The 14,070-nt window shown below is 41.2% G+C and overlaps 1 protein-coding gene across 3 annotated transcripts in view; it reads right to left on the bottom strand.

Moving 5' to 3' along the window:
• Positions 1 to 14,070, bottom strand: part of LOC124178502 (uncharacterized protein CG3556) — a 48,277-nt gene that overhangs the window by 31,713 nt on the left and 2,494 nt on the right. For 2 of the 3 annotated variants that reach the window (XM_046561910.1, XM_046561913.1), the window contains exon 1: positions 13,574 to 13,713. The exons of the other annotated variant lie outside the window; for it this stretch is intronic. In XM_046561910.1, coding sequence (XP_046417866.1) covers positions 13,574 to 13,575 — 2 coding nt within the window. In that variant the 5' untranslated portion in view covers positions 13,576 to 13,713. Of the gene's footprint in view, positions 1 to 13,573; positions 13,714 to 14,070 lie in introns of those variants that run through there. 3 annotated transcript variants of the gene reach the window in all.

Genomic DNA, 14,070 nt, shown 5'->3' with positions numbered 1-14,070 from the left:
TGCAAGTTGGAAAACTGTGCCACATGTATTAGTAGCGAGTTTGTGCAGCGTGAATTGACCCTTGGCTTTTTACCGCATACGTACAGAGCGGCAGCAAAAAGAGGAGTGTTTAAGTGGTCGTGACATTCGGCTGTCGGAAGGTAGCACGCGGATTATAAAGTACCTCCAGTTCCAGCTCTCAAGTACGCGATGACTGTTTACTTCATGGAAAGAGCAAGCCAACGTGTTATTTTTACGATAGTCACCTACACACCGGTGTTTACAGGTTATTCTATGCAAATATGCAATTACATCGATAATGGGAAAGTGGTACGGAAGTATCATATATAATATACTTGTGTAGGGAAGTGGTACTCTATTTCAAATTACCGTGATCCTAATGCATAAGGATGTCTAACGAACTTTAAAACCCTCTGTAAAGTAAAACAGCATCATACATTCATCGACATAAGGATTAGTGATTTTAAAAATGTCGTACGGTGAAAAAAATCAGTGATTCAACGATCGAACTGTTGATTCTGATATTTAATATTATTAGGAGCCGTTTGCTGCTTTTTAAATCTCGGAGAAAGCAAGAATAACCACTCAAACATCCCAGTACGAAACCGTTGATCTTTACGTTGTAAACTCTTAGTTGAACGGACTCACCAAGGTTTGCAAAAATTTTTGAAAAGAACCAAATTGTTCCGGTGGTAGGTGATGTATTACCGAAGAACATATATACTTGTAACCGTTGCATCGAGAATAATTTCATAAAACGTAGCTAGTTTTTTTTTCATTTAACACGACGAAAGTCAATTACTGGATCGTTACTCGCATCAGTGTAGCGGGTGTCTCGCTTCGGCAAGTTTATTATCCAATTATTCCCTAAATAGCCAAATATTTTTATTCCAAGTTACGAGCTGTCGCTATAATTAGTTTCAAGTCTAAAGACGAAAGTACACTTGTAGAAAAATTGAACTAAACGTAATGTCCCAGCAGGTCCACTTCATATTTGAGCTATTTGTTACATTTCTGTTAGTAAATGTGACACAAATTATTGTAATTTTAACATTAAAATTGCCGTATCAACATTTAATTTGTACGTTTTGCTTGGTAATACATCGAAAAATGGTCAAACCAACCCAAAAATTGTAGTGGACTTGCCGGGACATTTTTTTTCTAACCGTGGATGCTCCAAATTTCGTCAATCAAACAAACATGGCTTTTACCACTGACTCCGTTTCACTTTAGACAGTTTCTCGTGACTCCGCATGCCTTCGAGTGACTTCACACGAATTCGCGTAATTCCGACTACGTAAGTTCGAGAAACTTTGCACAACCTCGGGTGAATTTGAATGACTGATTGACGCGGCTCGAAACGAGTACGACGGACATCTCACCTTCCACGTGAAACGATGCAAATTTCTTTCGAAGCCCCTCGAGTCTCGTCTTCAATGCAGATCGGCGTAACAAGAGTCGGGCCGTAAATTGAGTCTGCAATTTTATGAACTTTATACCTCGAATGCACAGCCACCACCCTTCTCCCAACCGGGGTCGGGATTAAGCCGCGTGAAGACCGCGGGCGACGGACTTAAGCATGAAAATTACGTATAGCGCACCTTATAGATTGTACGTGTACCGTTAACGGGATACCTAGAGGCTAGCTGGCGCCATGATATCGATCCCACGCAATATCACGCGCGCCGCCTCGACGCCCGGCGTCCCTAGCGTCCGACTTGTGCTACCAAGGGTTCAAATGATGAACATTATTTTTCGCTTTTTATCCCTTTTCCGCAGGTCAGCCGGCCGGCGACGGACGCGGCTTTGGGCTGATTAAAAAGGGGTCAAAAGTATACCTGTAAGCTTCACAGATGTTCATCGCTCGTCGGACTAATACGATCATGATCAGAAACCTAATTGATTCGCGTGATCCGGATGCGGTAATGAACAAGCAATTTAATTTTCATCAGCCGTTTTCGCCGGAAAATCGTTGAGGAATCAAATATTTGGATAAAGGAATTGCGAGCAAACGTGGCTTATTAAATTATGAGGATTCGAGTTTGCTTGCAATCTCTGGCAGGAAATTAATTCTAATTTTCACCGCATCGTTGCCCGTGTTGGAGAAAAACTTGCCGACAAACGGTCGGGATTATTTGCGAACCTCAGAATATCTACATCGTCACTCGGAGCTTTATCACGATTTATATTTCTGCGGTTAGATTTTTATATACATAAGTACGTAAACACACTCCTCGGGGCGAATAATTCAATCGCAAATTGGCGTACGTTTTTATGATTTTCAGAACCAGTTCTTTCTCCAAACACTAAGCTGCACTCTGATATTACGGAGATCATCTGGTTTGATTTGTTTTCAATTTTTTCTCCACTTCCAAGATTGGATTACCAAAACCGCAAGTTATCCTAACGCTTATCATCTTAAGTCTGTGGTTTAAAACCAACCAACTTGGTAAAATCAATCGCTTGCAGGACGAGCCTGGGATCCGCAATCGATGTGAACGTCTTACAAAAAGCTTTAAGTGAGTCAATTGAGGCGCAGTTAAGCTATAAATTTAGGGTTGTTGAGCTCCAGAGGCGTCCTCATTTCGTGGCTTAACCGCGTCATTGCATTACCGGCATCCATCTTAACCACTTAACAGATACGAAATATTTCACTCGTTTCCCTCGATTCACGGAGCTTTGTCGCACAAAATTGCAGAAATGTTGAAAATTTAGCTATCATTCAATATCGACGTCAAACTTACGATAACCTCTGCCTCGTCATGATTCAGGCATTCATCGTCATCGGAGTTTGATGTCATCCACCGTCGAGTAACTACCGCTTTCAAATCATGAGAATCAGAATTTAATTCCGAATACAGTGTCGAGGGGTCTGCAACATTTTGGGGATGAATGAGTGATGAGACCGCGCGAAGCTTTCCCATATGTATTCATGCACAACGAAGGAATAAACGTCTAATAGATGGCCGTCCCGATTACCGGGCACATTAAACAGCTCGGTCAGCCAACACCTAACAAAGTGATGGGTCAGCCCTGCCATCCATAATTAACATCAATTTACTCCCGTTACCCGTTCATTAGGAATTAACGTTGCTGCAGAATCAAGCTGCTGAGCAATTCGGTCCGATGAATATGCGTCGACCACTCCAATTGGAATTTCAAGTAGTCCAGTATTTCAAGTCGAAGCGTAGCAGTGAAAATCCTTGGCAATTTCGTAGATGTTTTTTGCATTTTTCAAAATTCAGCGTCTCCAAAATCAAATCACCTCCAGTTATCGAAAAGTATTTTTAAAAAGTCTAGGATTTGAAATTCGAAATCGTCGGCTGGATTTGGATCTTTCGTCCGGATCGAATATTGATATTCATTGCGCGCTTCTCTTCTGACAAATTACAGTCCCCCCCGATTAATAGACGCCTGAGCTTCGGTTGCTACGCTGTCCCAGTTTTTGTCGCCAAGTAGATTCGCGATCCACTTAAAGGGTGCTTGGCAATTATACAGCGGAATCCGAGTCGAGTTTAATTGAAATTGCCAACCGGGTGTGGAGAACGTGAGATATCCCACTGTAAATACAAGCTCGGCGGCGTGATTTACGACTATATACGAAAGCAACTCACCAGCGGTTACCGCAAGGGTTCAGAGATACGTTACACGCTTTTCTCCAGCATGATATACAGTAGCTTTGAACGTGTCTGAAAAAATACCGGCCATAATTTTTATCCCGCATCAAAACAAGAATTTTTAGCGCCTCGGTTATTTTTCAAATCCTGTCATTCTCGTAGTTTTCACTCAAGACGTTTCTAATAACTTTCGCGTCTCTTTTGAACACTTGTGGTAATTTTCTCACATATTCCCAGCATCTTGCTTCGAAGTATCGAACAACATTTTGGCCAGGATAGTAAGGTATTTTTAAATTTCTCTCCTGTCATTTATATTCCGTCGGGAAAAAAAAATCATTGCAAATTGCAGTCATCAGACTTTACAATAAATATCAAAACCAGATCTCGGATTGAGGGAATTCCTCGCAGTGGAACCGTGTACGACCAACGTAAACCACGAAACCATGAGAACCGCTATAAAGCAAATTACTGGCCTCGTGTCGTCGGAGGGATGCTCGAGGGATTCTGAGGGATTCGAGGAGAGCGTCCGGTAAAGTTGGGAAAACGGGAAGACTGACGAGGGAATTCCCGAGTTTGACTGCACGGAAAGTGCATCGCGCGTCACGGAATTCTCTGGGATAATCACGGATCCGATTAATTTTCGAGTGGGGAAATTGATCCGATTCCAGGGACCGCTGGTGACTGTTGTCACAGGTGTAGATAGAAAGCCTCGAACATGGTCGAGACAATTATCGACGTGTCGGTTCTACGCCGCGCGTCTGTCTCCGCATCGTCCCGTCCTCTCGACGGAATTGCACACGCGTATGACTAATTCAACCGCCAGTCGAAGCCCGCGGGGTGACTCGGAGCTTTAATCAATCCGCCAGCGATCATCCTCGAACCGTCGCCAAAACTAATCGAGACGATTCTACTCGGAAAGTTTACGATCCTCTCGCTTCGTAGCGGAACTCGTGTTAACTTTATTTCCGACCCAAGAGATAACGAGAGGTCACGTATATAACGGTTGACTGGGAAATCAACTTTGTCTGCAGCTATCTAACTTCCACTGCTGATGCGTATCGCGTTACGGACAAACTTTTTCACACCGCAAAAGTAAAGAGTCACCAGCCGTGTAATAAATCGGAAATATTCGGGGCTGAACTGGCTTCTTCCATTTTTGATGAAACGTATCTTTTCGTTCGACGGAACGCTGCTTTGAAATTTAGATCTCGTACTACGCGCACGGTATTTTTCAAGAATACCATAAAACCAAAAAATTGTCAAACCTGAAACGAATGTCGTAAAATTTATTGAAAGAAGGTTCGAGAATAAATTTCCGCCAGGTTTACTGGCCAGATGCTGTTTTGAAGTAAAAAATTCGAGTCTCGGTATTTCCAAAAAAGAAATAGGTTACACGTCAGAATTGAATCTATGAACTGAAATCGTTAATCGACAGATTTTGGAATTATGTCTGCCGAGTTTTCTTTCTTTTTCATACGTTTATCACAGAGCTTACACAGAGAAATTCAGCAATTTGCGAAAAAAATTTGCATGATTGTTCAACACACGGAAGCCGGGTGACCAGGTACGATATCGATCGAGCCCAAACGGTGATCCTTATCTGGATCGTTGGCCACGACACGGATACCTATGTGTCATATACACGGTATATATACACGTGTAAGCCTCACCGCGTGTAACAAGGCGAAATCGGGATATCCTATCCGCGTGACAAGTCAGTATAATATAAATAATTGCGCGTTTATCAGGGGCATCGGATGTTATATGGTACGATGGAACCGTGCTTGGCCTAATGCCATTTGCAAGTCGATTTCGAACCACCGCAGATAAACCTTTAGAATTTGGCATTTTGTACAAGGCATGTACAGTCTGCACATATTTATTGTAGTCGTCATCGTTAGTGTGTAAACTATTTTGCATTTTATTACAACGCTTTTATTCTTCCCCCGAATCGAATGCCGGCTTACCTTCGATCTTTTCTCAAACTACGTCAATCCATCGATTTCGAACCGTTCGTACACGCTTGTGATACAAGAAAAAAACGCCGCACGTGATGGCTTGACAGATATTCTGATATTGAACGTGAATCGAACACGTTAAAACAGAAAAAAAGTATTAAAATTGAGTTTTTTGAATTTCTTTCCACACGCCGAATTGCTCACTTTATATTATAAGAAGCGTACTCTATCATTTCTGGAGTACAATTCATATTCGTGCAATTATTTTTCCTCTCACACACTTCTTTTCGGTATTTTTATTATGAAATTTATCACCCAGCGGGTGAAATGAAAATGTGATAAATGTGATAGTAACAAAGTTAATACCTTTGTATATCGCTGTCAAGGGTGGACAGTTTGCTTTGTAAAGTGCAGAAAAGGATTGTTTCACGTTTCGCCACTTGCGAAATCATAAATTGATATAAATCGCGCTTTTGCGAGCCCTCGCTAGCAGAGGGCCACCTTGACTCAAATCACGTTACACATAGTTACGAGAAGAAATCGGCGACACCGACAGAGAAAACTTTTGCAAATCCGAATATCATACACTCGCTAATTAGTGGCTAATTCACGTTTCTGTTATAGATTTATGCTTGTCAACATGAAATTTCAATTTTATTGAATTGGCGATAAAAACACGCGCTTACTCTTTTTCTACTCAGAAACACCGAAAGAAATTATCACTGGTAGATCTCATGTCCACGTTTATTGGAGCTTCAGGTGCGAGAAACGGAGTACATGTCGAAGTTAATGCCTTCGCGTGATCGATATTGCGCCTGTATTTAATAAACAGTTTTTACTGCGCGTGAATGAGCAGTTCTAAAATAGTAAAATGTCTACAAAAGCCGAGTTGAATAACCGCGGTTGAAACTGACACCGCGATCCCGGTAAAACACGCAGGTTTATTAATATTTATAGGAAAGGAAAAGAAGCGTGAGGTAATAAGTTTATGCATTCAACTGCAGATAACCTAATTTTCAAATCCACGTTCATATTATGTACGCGTAGGATCGTAAATTTCAATTTATGAGTACAAGACAATTTGTTACCCGTGCAGCTGCAGTTTACGTCTTGATTTTCCTGCATAAAATAGGTTCACAAAGTGAACGTTAGTCGGTATGTAGTATAGGTAGGTTACTATATACGTATGCAAGCGATAAATGGAAGGTGACCATTTGTTTTCCGCTCGTACATGTCTACGTCCAGTGTTAAGGGTGCAAGGAGGGACAATGGGCCGCATGGCCTATAGAGGGCGATGAGGGGTTGGCCAAGCTGGCAACTTGATGGAGTATAATGGAATTCAATGGAATTAAATTGAATTTAAGGAAAAGTCGTAACAATGGCTTTTTCCTACGTATAGACGGGAGTATAAATCCAAGCAACATTCGGAACACGAAAAGAAAAAAGAAAGGCGAAAGCGGGCGAAAAGGAGGAGAAAGTCGGCAAGAAACGGGACGAGAGAAAAGAAGAAATCGAGGAGAGGATACAACGGAGCGGAGGAAAAAAAAGAAAGTATCCGCGTAGCGTCGAGAAACGAAGAGAAAATTGAGGGGTGGGTGTCTTCTGCGCGTAATAGAAATCACTTCTTTAAAAGTGAATCGAAACTCTTAATAATGCGTCGCTCTCAACTCGTCCTCTTACAATCGGTCGGTCAGCTTCCCTTGGAATAGGCGAAAACCCGTAAGCCACGTGTTGTGTTACACGTGTACATACATATATACACGAAAGTAGAAAGATATGAAATTAGATCTTTTGCGCAGTAAATTCTGACAGTCTAACCGTTGAAACCGTCGAAAGAGATTAATGTGTCACGAATCGTCTGCAACCCAATTTAGTTTATCCGTCACGAGCAAGAATCGGGAATATGTTGTATACTGGTGTAAATTTTCAGGGTCCCTGGAAATTATTCGAAAAGAAGCTTTCATCTGTTGTTTGATCAGCGAAAATTACATCGTTCACCGACATCGCGGAATAATTTCGTTAATGTAAAAAATGAACTTTCTAGCACACGTGCATCCAATTCGACTGTGTTTTTATTTTACCCATTTGTCCAAATTAACCCACGCCCGATCCCCTTTAATAAGCGATTCAATTCCGTGATGTGAGCTCTAGTATATATTCCATCACTCGTTTAAAGCCTAACTGCGTGTATCGGCTGAATGAATATTTGAAATAGCGAGTGGCACGAAAAATAATTTGGGAAGAGACTGTAATCCGAGGGTGAATCGTGAATGAGCTTTATAGTACAGCCGTTAAACTAGCCTGCGATAAATCGCTGATTTTTATGGCCGCCTCCTTATCCCCGAATCAGTACCTCGCATCGTCTCGTATTACCTTGTACAGTTCACAGTACCGAATGGCGCATATTCTGCGCCCAGCTAATAAACGCACCATCAATTCGGTTCGTCGAAGCTGCAGGACATTCGTGCCTTTTGTTACACACGCGGTATAAAAGAATACGCCTTGCGGGTAAGTACTCGCTTTTTTATTTATGCCCTCATTATCGAGACGGATCGCTTCGACGAAGAAACGAAATATCGCAGATAACCAACCGGCCTCGTGATATGGCAAATCCCTGCTCCCATCTGGGAACAATAGCGCATTAGAAGACAGGGCGGACCTTAATTGAACCATTCTCGAGGCTCGGATGTATCTGGATGTCTGAAAACGCATAATGACGTCGTGATTACAACCGTCGGTTCAACACCGTTCCGTGTTTGGAAAGGCAGAGGGTCTATTCATCATCGTGGAAACCATACGAGCATCGTCCGTGCTCAAAGACCTCGCATGTGTCTCTGAAATTTCGTCGCCCATGGCTTTACTCATCTCACGTCTCCCTATCCGGAAGAAAATCCTTTTTGTGAAAAATTCAAAAACGGTTGCGGTTCACACGCGGCTTAAGTTTAAGCCGGAAAAGATATCCTATAACGCGTTTCCTCAGGCCGTTGTACCGATAAAAAATCTCTTCCTTCAAAACAGGATAGGAAATATGGAAAATTTCGTTAATGCGAACGAAGAAAAATTTCGATCAATTTCAAATTTAACGATTTGGATAAATTTTGTCTGACGTATGGACCAACCAATTTATTAAGTCTTCGATAAGTATATCTATTAATTCCAAGTCTGTGTGTCCGACTATTCCAACTGGAGTAAACTTGTGATGGAAAAATTAACGATTGGGTATAGTTAGATTTTTCCCTCGTACACGAATTTGATAAATTTGCAAACGGCTTTTGGATACTATCCGAAAGATTGAAATTGGCGGGGCTGGAAAACTCCAACGAGGAATAAATGAACTGCCAGGGAACGTCAGTGGCAAGGATGGAAAATTGGGTGAACACAAGGGGGCTCCCGAATTCGTTGATAAATTTTCGATCTCAAATATCAGATGAACCGTAATCGTAACCAAAGGGAAACGCAGGCGACCCAACTGCCGGATCGTTGGATCGAGGTTATATTGCGCACAGGCGGTGAGTCCCGATGAAGCATTACATTTCGCAACCGGGCGAACGCTTGCAGAAAGACGATAACAGAAGCGAGGGGAATTTCTCGAGCCAGGGCCGAGGGGTTATCCCTGAGTAAACCTAACCGCGTCAAATCACCGTAAAATTTGGTCTACCGAGCTTAAAGGCGGAAGCGGTATTAAGAAAACCCATTTTATCCCCAGGGCGTCTTTCGCAAATTGATACTATTACTCCTTACATATTGATACTTATCATCGGCACGTGCGAGACCAGCTGTAATTTCGTAAATTATGCTCTCTCATTGGCCCGTCAAATTCCACCCTCCACCCATGGATTTTAACATATTTTCCCAACTTTGAGAAAAATTGTTGGAACAATCGGTTGGTTCAGAGTTTTTGCGAGAAATAGAGCTCAAGCAAGAGTGTCGAGTAAGTGTTTCGGTATTTTTCGGTTATTCTTTATTTTTTATTTTTTTTCCAGTGTATTGGATTTTATCGTAAACCGCCTACTTTCACAGACTTTTCGATCAGCTCTGTCTCTCGACTTTTCTCAGGTCTATCACGTTATCCCAAGAGCCAAGTACGTGAATTGACTTCTTCGCCAATATACAGTATACGCGACATAAAAATGTGTCTCACTTTTTTTATTGCTCAGGGATTGCCTCCGGGAAATTATATGAACGAAAGGGTCACAAATTCGCGCCAGATTTTTTTCACCCCAATTCTATTCATCTGTCCGCGATTCGTTTTCGCGTTTCTCTATCGCGTAATTTAACATTCGGTGAATACCAAATCGCTAATCGAATCGCTTTTGCACACGATTATGAGGCACAATCAGGTCCTCACATGAACGAACGTCGACTCCTCCCTCCCATCCTGATCGCAGATTGGCAATGATTGATCGCAAAAATGTGACAACGGTATCAGCACAAGTACACACTAAGCGAAAACTTTTTTTATAGTTTATCTTATAAGTGAGAATGATTGAAGACCGCCGTAAAAATATAACCGAAAGGTAAATTTTTGTTTGTGAAGTAGTTCGTCGTCAAGTTTTCTAAAATCTCTTTCCAAGTTTTTCATTGTTCGTTGAACTTTGGGAGTATCCCGCTCTCGCCAAATATCTACAAACTGTTTCGTCTCTTTTGAAATCCGTCATTGAAAAACAATTCGGACTCGCTGCTGATGGCCGATTTCCAGTCTTGGTAATACGATTCAAAAGATCACTACTTACCAGTTGTTAATTAAAATTCTAATGTTGTCGTTAAGAGATGCCAGTTTTTTCCTCTATTTCTCACCTTGTTATTCCACTCTCTCTTTTGAATTCTTTTCGTGTCTTTCGGCATTTCAGCCACGGTTGACATTTGCTCGTTTGAAATGACTTGATGAAAACTTGGTTTAAACCTGCACACTTACTGAACGCAATGACTCGGAAGAAAGTCTGCCATGTTTTCGTCTTCCAGTGCGACGGAAACGAAAACAAACGCTCGCACGGCAAAACTAGCGCCTCAGCAAATAGTGCATGTAGGATTCGAATCATCCTCCAGGGAAATGAAGCAGACGTCTCAAACTAAAATCGGGCTTCGGCATTCAGAAGACTTGAACCATTGACGCGATCCGATTTGGAGGGGTTGAAAAATGGAAATTCGCCATTTTCAATAAAATCGTTTCAAACTTCCGCAAATATTGTCTGTTCCTTTTCGCAGCGGTGATTTTGTTTAATTTCAAGAGTTCAGTTTTACCACGCACTAAGTAAGTTGCATTAATTTTCAAAAGATTTAGCGGAAAGAAATATTTCGTAGAGAAAATACGGTGATCTCAGTTCAACTGAACTGAAAACTCGTGGCGAACAATCTTTCGCGTTTATAGTTATATTTTCGAAATTGCAATCTCTTAAGAAGAGGAAATGTATAATCAACGTTGATCCAATTTAGTCCAATGGATTTATACATTCAGCGATTTCGATTATAATATTTTCTCCATAAAGAATGACGGAATTTCACGATTACTCGCACACCTGCGACAAAATGTATGAGGGTGAAACTGTGTGTAACGCTCCACGAAATCTTAATATGCCCGTGAAAAATATATCTCGCCTACTTTTGCAATATCGACAGTCAGTATTTCGATACACCAACACCTGCATCATGCTTCACTGGCATACGAATGGCTTTACGTACCATGAAGTATGTATATGTAGGTGTTCGTCGGTGCTTTATATCCGCATCCTGCAGAAACGCTCGCGGCGAAAGACAAATGGGCTTCTTCTCAGACGAACCCGTCAGGGGATTTTCACTTTTACCTATATGCCCTAAAGCTTTCGAGTTGCAATCCTATTACTTTTCCGCGAGTTATGAGAAGCCCGGGTTTTCCTTGATATTTCCGGCATCGAGGACTCTTCGAAATTTCGAAAATTTACAACCGCATATGTCTGGTCCACGAAGTGAAAGAACAATCACGATCTGTGTACAAGATGGGTAAAAATTTTATGAACGTCAGCAGTGCGTACGGATAAAAAAGTGAAAATAAATTAGAAAACGAGATTGAGATAATTTGTTCAAAAGTAATTTCGACGAAAGTCTTTTGCAAATTACAGCCTTCAACAGTTTCGATTTTAATCATTCCCGCCAAAGCTTGATCGGGTACGATTATCAGAACAATGAACGAACGCTTTCTGATGAGTATGATTGATGGAGAAACCGAGGTGCGTGAAAAGCTGTAAAACTGACACGTGAAACACCGCGCAAAGTTGAAAAAATTAAATTTTGACGGACAGCTGACGGTTCGCTGGTCCGGCTTGGTTTTCTTCTATACCCAGGACCAAATGTCCCGCGAATATTTGATACGAGTTTTCTTTGCAAGCGGGTACAGCGAGGTGAGGTGAATTTTTTTTCATTTTATTTTCTTCTTTTCTTTATTTTTCAGCAAGTCGATTTAATCCTCGCGAAGTTGACGGAGATAGATGAGGCTTCGTTCACGGCTCGGTTTATAACTTTCTTCTATTATATAAAATATACCTGTATATGTATATGTATACATATATAAGTTATATATAGGTATATGGATACACGGAGGCACGCAGATAGTCAAGTCGAATTGACGCCTAACGGCGACGCTTGACAACCGAAAACGTTACGACATTTTGCTGGGTGAATTTACTCTGCTGCATCGCACATCAAATATTATAATTGCATGAAGTTGAATTAAAAAATTAGAAGCCTCGCACGGGGTGTTAAAATTCATTTGACATATGAATAAATCATCACCCATCCCTGTATTCCCAAGTGTGTGGTAATTACATTTTTATGGTGGCAAAGCATGCAGCTTTCTTCGGTTTGGGTACAATTCCAGTCAACTACTTTGCTAGTCAAACTGAAAAACTGGATTACGAGGTGCTAACTTTATACATTAACAATCGCGTCAACAGCGTCTGGCGTAAATATACAATCAGTTAGGATTTTGCCTAATTATCTACCGCATAAAGCACCCGATGGTCTGCCGAAAATACCAGTGCAGAATGAACAATTAAAGCAGATCGAAAAATGACAATAGAATCGGAGTGTACATTGACCGGCGGTGTTTATTCACTGCTGATGCATTCGACCCAACGTATATATTATTAAATTCACGACGGAACAACAAGGTCAGAAATTCGGTATGTATAGATAAGTTTAATGAGCATCGTGGAAGTTGTGGTATATTTTCGGTCAGCAATTATCGTATGCAATATTATACATATTTCATCCGTCGAAAGATTTCTACGATCGTGTACTTGAGATAATGAATACGGCAATGTAAGACATTTTTTGAAGGATAAAAGAGGCGAGGATTCAACGAGCAATGTAACATTCAATTTACTCTATTTTTGGTGACCAAAATCGTGAATCCGAAAATTCTTATATTGTCACAGTAAGAAGAACGAAACGAATTTTAAGAAGCTGAGTGGAACAAATATCGATACACTGCGAGGTAGCCGTACACTAACCAATTAATCAAATTATTGAGTTAGTAATTTATAAAGATCTGTTTAAATTCAAAAGAATAGTAAGTATCGGAATTATTGACAAAAGTTGAGATATCGATGCTTCGTATCAAACGGCTTGAAAACAGTTAAAAATCTCGAAAATAATTTTTTGATCGAGAAAAATATTTTCGACGTCGTTAAATATTCGATCTTACACCATTGCACCGATATTGGTTATCATCAACAATAATGAAAATATCGAATTCACTACTAAAAAAAATGAAAATCCGTTTCCGTGACTTTGCACCGATTCTAACAGTTTTTGTAACGATATTGAAGCGACTTGAAACGAAGCATCGATATCCAAGCTTCTCTTTACAATTTCACTATTTTCTATTTTTCCGTTGTCGCATAAATATTCGTACCTAACGGAAACAATAATTTTATTATTCATTTCAATATTTCTAAAAAAAAAAAAAGGAGTGGAAAAAAAACGAAACAACGGACGGGGAGCTGAAAGAAGGCTCTGACTCACATTCGCCTGCACAGGTTGTCGGTCGTTCGGCGGTGTTTATCACGCAGCAGCAGCAGCAAGTAGTAACGGACGGCGTTGGTCTGGCGTTAGCGGCGTTTGTGGCAGCGTCGTTCCAGCGACGCGTTCGAGGGGTGAATGCGCAATGCAGACTGAAACCCGAACACGCAAAGCTTTCCTCCGACGTCGCCTCCCCCTCCCCTCGCCCCCCGGCCTTACAAGCGACCGTCAACGCCGTTTTCACAAATCGCGCCTGCGCCCTCTTCCATAATATTGTCATATTCAAGTTTCATTTCGATCTAACGATGAAATGTTACCCGCGAATTATCCTGGGCTGTATAAGCTCTGCTTAAATCCTCCGCGCGCGAATTTCGCGAGCGCGCAGCTCGATGCTTATTTTGCGCCTTTACGCTTTTGTAGGTGTAAAAAATAATTCGGAATGAATTTTTTTTAATACACGTTGTGCTCATGGATTCTCATTTATTCCTCACTTTCTTTGA

Source organism: Neodiprion fabricii, chromosome 3 (assembly GCF_021155785.1).
Source record: "Neodiprion fabricii isolate iyNeoFabr1 chromosome 3, iyNeoFabr1.1, whole genome shotgun sequence".
NCBI classification, from domain to species: Eukaryota; Metazoa; Arthropoda; class Insecta; order Hymenoptera; family Diprionidae; genus Neodiprion; species Neodiprion fabricii.
Note: the sequence above shows the minus strand (reverse complement) of the source record. Positions and strands in the feature narration are given on the sequence as shown.